This window comes from Ipomoea nil, unplaced genomic scaffold (assembly GCF_001879475.1).
Source record: "Ipomoea nil cultivar Tokyo-kokei standard unplaced genomic scaffold, Asagao_1.1 scaffold1310, whole genome shotgun sequence".
Taxonomy (NCBI): domain Eukaryota; kingdom Viridiplantae; phylum Streptophyta; class Magnoliopsida; order Solanales; family Convolvulaceae; genus Ipomoea; species Ipomoea nil.
This window is the reverse complement of record NW_017617738.1, coordinates 732,501-740,415: the sequence shown is the minus strand read 5'-3', so window position 1 is coordinate 740,415 and position 7,915 is coordinate 732,501. Positions and strand designations below refer to the sequence as shown.

The 7,915-nt window shown below is 40.3% G+C and overlaps 1 protein-coding gene across 1 annotated transcript; it reads right to left on the bottom strand.

Moving 5' to 3' along the window:
* Positions 1-6,707: 6,707 nt before the first annotated feature.
* On the bottom strand, positions 6,708-7,751 carry LOC109185058. Its single transcript, XM_019335055.1, has one exon. The coding sequence runs from the start codon at positions 7,749-7,751 to the stop codon at positions 6,708-6,710; it is 1,044 nt and encodes a 347-aa protein (XP_019190600.1).
* Between the last annotated feature and the right edge of the window lie 164 nt (positions 7,752-7,915).

The following is a 7,915-nucleotide window of genomic DNA, read 5'->3' as shown; positions in this document are numbered from 1 at the left end:
TAGTGTTACAATTGTCAATCTTGATATTTTTATAAGTGACCATTATTTGGTCACAATTTTTTTTTTTGTTCAAATAATACTAGCCAAATGCACACAATATATAATTATTTATTTCAAAATCTATTCATAATTAAATATTTTAATTTAATTATTATCTGGAATAAAATAATTCATTCAACAAATGTTACTCGTCAAATTAATATATATATATATATGTATATATATATATATATATATATATATATATATATATATATATATATATATATATATATATAAAGAGACATCATTGTCTAATAAATATATGTTGTTAGAAATACAACAGAATGCAAATAAAAACATTTTAAAATAAAATGTCCTAATTATTCTTCACTTGAGGTATTGATAGAGATACATTGCTTATCATATTTGGAATCCATTGATTGCTTGATAAGTGAGCAAAAATTTGCTTGATTTCAGCAGTTTGTTTCTTTAAAGCTACTTGTGCAATTTCTTTAAATTTTGCAACTTCTTCTTCCAAATTCTTTCCTACAGTAAAAAAAAAAAAAAAAAAAAAACAATAACAACAACAACATATAAGTATATGATATTATATATAAGAACAAGATTAAATTTTGAACTCAAAATTTAAAAAATCATATCACATGTACAACCAATAACAAATAAATTTTAAAAATTTTTTTCTTCACGCATTTCATACAAAGAAATTTATGACATGTATTACAACAGATACTTCCAAATAATTAATCACATAAAAAAACTATATCTTCCATATACTAAGACATTTTCTAATCATCAACCAACTAATCATATATTTTGAAAAAAAAAATAGGGCAAAGTAATGGAGGACAAAACCACTTACTGGTTAAGCAATTTCCATTCCAATATTTTTCCTAAGCCTCGGTATTCAAATTCCCTTTAGGCTTGAGTGGATTGTTTCAACTCTTGAAAAGAATAGGAGATTTTTTTTTTCTTTAAAAGTGCCGAAATGGAGAGATAGGAAGAAGAGATGATTTTTTTTTTTTCTTTTGGTAGAAAGATCGGCCAAGGTAGAGAAAAAGAAGAAGGAAAATAATTATGTTGGCAACATGCTCGTACAAAGCATGTGTTGGGTAATAAGGTGGAAAAATCCCAAAATAATAATCCTACGGAAAGATTATTAAAATATGGGAAAACAAGAAAAAGATTGGGAAGGAAAAGGTGGAAAGATTTGGGTAAATGTTAGCACGAGTTTGAACAAATTGTTCTTTTCCTTAAAACTTTATTTGCTACATCCCACAAGTGCTGGGAGCGTTGAAGCCTAGGTTTCCAAGAATAAAACGTGCTACGATTCTTTGTTTAAGCACCCAAACAAAGAACCCGGCAAACAAAGCAAAGTATGCACATTGCTTTGAGGTTGTATAGTTAGTTTAGCCTATGCATCTGAGTGTTACGGCCTTTAATCCCGAATTAATTATTTAATTAATCCCGTTAATAATAATTAAAAAGGATTTAATTTGGTTAGGATTCCCTTTAATTAAATAATATGGTTCACCATGGACCATGGACCCTTATCCCTAAACCAAGCCCTTAGTGAAGGGACAACGGTGTGGCGGTGTGTAGGGCTATGGTTGGCTATGATCCACCGAGTGAAGGGACAACGGTGTGTAGGGTCGTAGTCTCCGAGGATCTTTGCCCACCGACTGAGTCCCTCAGTGGTGTGTAGGGCTTGATCCGCTACGATCCACCGACTGTGCTGGTCAACGGTGTGTAGGGTCGTAGTCCGCAAAAGAGGATCGCAGTCCACCGACTGAGCGCGTCAGCGGTGTGTAGGGCTGTGATCCACCGTCGAGCTTTCGGCGGTCTGTACGGTTGGTTGCAATCAACCCCTTCATGCTGCGGTATGAGGCAGGGTGCTGCGGGGCCATGTTAGTGCTATACGCACTAACCCGCATGTTCGGGGCATGTGATTGGTCCCGTGGCGCCACCAAAGTGTGCTTATGTGATCTGAATGATGATGATTTGAATGATGTCTTGAATAACGAATGAATGCTGATCGAATGATGATGTGGATGATTTGAACTGTGACCTTAGGTACATGTTCTTTATGATGTTGTCTCTATATAACTGTTTATCATGATTGTCTGTGCTTACCCCTACTTGCTGAGTCTATCCCTGATTTTAAAGCTAGAGTTCCCTAAGTATATATCTTCCTGCTTCAAAATGGTTTTCGTATATATATATATATATATACCTATATTGTATTTCAACGCGTTGGAGTGGGTTACCGGCATCATTCGCTGAACATATATATTTGGCTTTCAGGCACAGATGAGTAGACACTGGAGCGCGCCAGAGATCCGGAGCGTAGATTAGTTAGTTTCCCTTTTAGTCTGCGTGCCATGATTATGTATTGACATTGCTTTGAGTTTTCCAGCTCAGATGTGGCATAGCACCCCGGACTCTTATGTTGATTTTGGGATTTAATGAGAATTCACCTTTATTATATAAGCTTAAAAAGTTTCAAAATTTCGGGGTGTTACAGTTGGTATCAGAACCTAAGTTTGACCCTAGGATGTGACTCTTAAGACCAGACTTTAGGACATTAGGCTTGAACTCTAGGTATTTAGGAACATAGGATTCAGGAATCTTAGGACGCGCGGTGAGATCGTGAGCCTACCTATCATCACATAACCTCCCCTCACTTTATCCCTCATTAATTTAAAGAATTTCCCCCTTCGCTTATCACATCAAGGTAAGGGTACAACACACTAACTCTTCATTCCACATACTTGCCCTCGAAATTTGTGATGTCCTTGCATGCTTTTACCTGCTTTGTTGCTTATCACTCTTTGATTATCATACTTGTTTATTTGCTTAAACATTTGTTCCTAATTGATTTTAGACCAAGTTAGGAACTGCATATTATTGCTTAACTATTTGATCAAACATGCGTTATTTGGATGTCTGTTGCTTGATAAAGTATTTTGGAACTTGCAATTAGTAATGTTATTCGGCTTATAAGAGCTCACTTGTCCTAATCATGATTGACCAATATAGTTAACTCACTAATAGCCCGATAAGTATTTACATGAGTTTGCATGAAATTTTGGGGAACATAGCTTTAATTAGGAAGGGGAAGAATGGGGTGTGTGATCCTTATGATATCTAGTTGAAGTCTCCCGTGTTTCTTGTTAGTGTCATAATAATGTGATCCCTTGACACTTCTTATGTGTTTAACATGTAAATAACAATCTAATGCTTGAACATGAAAGTCGAATTATCTTCCTAATTGATTTCTTTATAAGTTACATAGAAATTATAGGGACTAATTCTATTTCTAGAAAATCTAAAACCTCGAATACATTGCATATTAAGTTTTGACCCGAAAGTCAATCTGAGTGGGACTGGTAGAAAACCGAGGAACCTAAACCAAGTGGTCATCTAGAAATTATCCTTGGAAAAATATATTGCGTCCCTAAACCATCTTAAAACTATCCCTCTAGACTTTGGTCCATGTTGCATGATAGACCACAAGCTTCCCATACCTTGTTTAGAACCCTTTACCACTAAGATAAGGACCCCCCCCCCCCCCCCCCCTTAAAACAAACATTTATACATAAATAAGTATATCGCTACTATTCTAAATATATTCCCCTAAAAATCCTATATATATCTAAAGTATGTAGTAAACCCCAATTACATTCATATGCTACACTTACACCAAATTATTATTATTATTATTATTATTATTATTATTATTATTATTATTATTATTATTATTATTTTCATTATTGTTACACTCTAACCCTAATCGCCTGATCCTAAAAATGGTTGCGTCATATACGGTACGTCCCTATATGCTTTTATATATATATATATATAAACCTGTGAGCCTATAGAACATCCTCCCTGTGAAGGAATTAACTGAGTGTTTATTGATGTAAAACATAATCCATATATAGTACATTGAGGAGTGTAGATAGTAGGAAGTTACAACCAAATAACTAGTCTACAGGAGCACAAATAGAACAAGTAACAACTAAAGAGATTCTAGCCACATATTGGCTTAACACGCCCCCGCAAGATGGAAGATCCGTCGGAGACTCCAATCTTGGACCGAAGCTGAAGAAAGAGGCGACGACCTAGTGGCTTAGTGAGAAGATCGGCTAGTTGAGCTGAGGACGTGACGTGCCGCACAACTAGCGTACCATTTGCAACCAAATCCCGCACAAAGTAGTAATCCAAGGCGAGATGCTTCATGCGGGAATGAAACACGGGATTCTTGCAAACGTACGTGGCGCTCAAGTTGTCACAAAACAGTACCAGAGGCTCAACCAGCCCCAATTTTAACTCTTGCAACAAATTTTTGACCCAGAGGACCTCAGCTGCTGCATTTGCCAGGGCTCGATACTCCGCCTCCGTGGACGACCACGAGACAGACTTCTGCCGCGTAGATTTCCAAGAAATTAAATTATCGCCTAGGTACACCAGATATGCGGTAGTGGAACGACCCTCAGTGGACGACCCACCCCAATCTGAATCAGTGTATACCCGCAACGAAAGAGGCTGACCTGCACGTAGCAACAAACCATGACACGCGGTTCCTTTAAGATACCGCAGGAGGCGTTTGGCGGCTTGCCAGTGTAACTCCGAGGGTGCATGCATGAACTGCGAGATTCTGTTGACAGCAAACGCCACATCCGGACGTCTAATCACCAAGTACTGCATACGACCAAGAAAGCGACGAAATTGAGTTGCATCAGTCGCAACATCGGACGGTCGCAGCGGTACCAACTTCTCTGAAGTAGCCAGCGGTGTTGAAACATCCTTTACACCATCCATCCCGGCCAGCAGTCTGTAAGAAGCCTTTGGCCACAAGGCGTGCCTTGTACCGATCAACTGAGCCATCAGGTTTTCGCCTGACGCGGTAAACCCATTTACAACCCAATGGGAACCCCAACACCGCGAGGAACCAGGCACCATGTTTTGTTACGTTGGAGTGCGTCAAATTCCTCGTCCATAGATTTCCTCCACCGAGCATCCTTCAAGGCCTGAGCGATGGTAGAGGGCTCTAAAGTGGGAGGTAAGGGATGCGCTGTGGTGTGGTTGATAACATAGTCAGAATACCTGGGGTTAGGACGGCGTGGTCTAGTGGAGCGACGCAGACCATCCTGTGACTGAGAGGCATCAGACGACGACTGTTCGGGCTAACTGGGTGGTTGATCGGTCGTGGTAACAGTGGGTGACGAACGACGGCTGGTTTGGTCATTTTCTGAGACAGTGGGAGACGGTGTTGGAACAGGTGTTGGAACTGGACTCGGAACTGGCGTTGGAACAGGTTTTGGAATTGGTGTTGGAAATGGACTAGGAACTGGAGTTGGAACTGGTGTTGGAACTGGAGTTGGAACTGGTGTTGGCACTGGAGTTGGAACTGGTGTTGGAACTGGAGTTGGAACACCCACGGTCTGTACCTGTGTAGACAAAGGAGACGACTTGCACAAAATACGGCGTGATTCAGAATTATGAGAATCAGAAGGTAAACTGTTAGATGACTTTTGCAAATCGTTATAAGGAAATACATGAGACACAAATCTAACATGTCTAGATACATAAATACGATTAGAATTGTAGTCTAGACATTTATAACCGGATTGGGTGTTTGAGTAACCAAGGAAAATACACGGACGTGGCCTCGGTTGTAGTTTCTTGGTGTTATAGGGACGCAACCAGGGAAAGCACAGGAAACCAAAAGGTTGTAACTTATCATAGTTGGGTTTTTGTTTGAACAAAACTTGATAAGGAGATTGATTACCTAATACTGGAGTCGGAAGTCGATTGATGAGATAGACGACAGCTTGAAACGCGTGAGACCAGTACGAAGAAGGCAAAGAAGCAGCGTGAAGGAGTGACATTCCATTCACGACGACATGCTTGTGTCGTCGTTCAGCGATGCCATTGTGCTCAGGTGTATGTGGAGGAGTCAAAAAATGCGAAATGCCATGAGCATTGAGCATCAAAATTAATTTAATAAACTCCCCCCCATTGTCTGAATAAACTGACACAATAGACAGACCAAAGAATTTCTCCACTAACCTTTTTAACTGAGGAAAAATCAAAGAAACATCAGACTTTCGTTTTATAGGATATAACCAGACATACCTAGAGAAGTGATCGACAAATATAACATAATAAGAAAAGTCATCAATAGATTTTTTCGTCGGACCCCATACATCAGTGTAGAGCAGTTGTAGAGGCCTATTGCTAACAAGTGTGCTTTGGAAAAAAGGTAATTTATGACTTTTATATACATTGCATGATTGGCAGGAAGAATTATTTAACGCTGACATAGACATGGGAACGTTGTAGTGTTGCAACACACGATGCAACACCTTATTAGACGGATGGCCTAGACAATGGTGCCACTGGGAAACTCGAGACAGCTGCATGGAATTGGATGAAGGTTGACGCAGGAGAGGTGCATAATAGAAACCATTAATTTTCGCCCCCCGTAGTAACGACATCCCCGTTCGAAGATCCTTCACAAGAAAGTGGGAATCAAAGAATTCCACCGACACTTGATTAGTTTTGCACAATTGCGATATGGAAATTAAATTATTATGCAACTGTGGAACACGTAGGACATTTTGAAGAGTAAGCACGGAAGAAGGAGTAAGAATGGATGACTGACCAATGTGAGAGATGTTTAAAGAATTACCGTCGCCTAGTCATATCCCATCAGGCCCATTATACTCGGTGAAAGTGTGCAGAGGAGTCATATCCGGTGTGGCATGGTGAGACGCCCCGCTGTCAAACATCCACGGCGTAGTCGATCCCACAATAGAATTAGCTGCAGGTGACTGAGACTGAGGAAATGTAGGAGCCTGCGCGGGAAACACATTATGGGCCTTTAAAAACTGGGCTAACTTACGGCAAACACGAGTCTCATGGCCAGCAATGTGACAGAATTGACACACAACACCAGGTCGAGTGTTGCTGTTGTGCGACCAATTCGGTCGATTATTGCCATACTTGTTGTTGGTGTTGTTGTGGGACCTCCGATCGGCAGTGGAGTGCTGACTATTTCGGGAAGCCGAATGACCACGCTGGGAGGCATTAGCAGTTGCCAAAAGAGATTGGCGAGCATCATCGACTTCAGCCAACTGACGTTCATGATCCGTGAGTGCATCGACTAATTCTCCCAAAGAAATGGGTTTGTCACGAATACGAACGGCAGACACGATGGAGCTGTACTCATCCCCTAGTTGTGTTAAAATATACACAACCATGTCTTCATTAGAAATAGGGCATTGAGCCAGGGCGAGATCGTCAGCTATCGACCGCATGTCATTCAAAAATGCGGTGACTGACCGATTAACCTTCGGATTTCTGGTAAGCTTGGCCTTGAGGGAAAGGATCCGTCCTCGGGAGGCGCTAGCATAGTTAGCAACGAGCCGTTGCCAGGCATCACAAGCAGTGGATGCAAAAGCTATAAGAGGTTGTATGGTGTCTGAACAGCTCCCAAGTAAAGCACTGGTAATTATCTGATCTTGGTGATACCAAGTCAAATGTGCTGGATTCGGAGTTGTTTGTTCAGTATCATTGAATTTTGCTGGTTCTTTGACAGAACCATCGATGTATCCGAGGAGATTAAAGCCAATCAAGGTGGACTGAACTTGGCGTCTCCAGACAGGAAAGTTGAGGGGGGTGAGTTTGATAGGAAAATTAGACGGAGCATTGAGGTGAACAATATCAGTGGTGGTGGTAGCCATGGATATAAGAATGGCAAAAGAGAAGAGAGAAAAAAAAACCTCCTTAGGGGAATATGGCTCTTGATACCATGTGAAGGAATTAACTGAGTGTTTATTTATGTAAAACATAATCTATATATAGTACATTGAGGAGTGTAGATAGTAGGAAGTTACAACCAAATAAC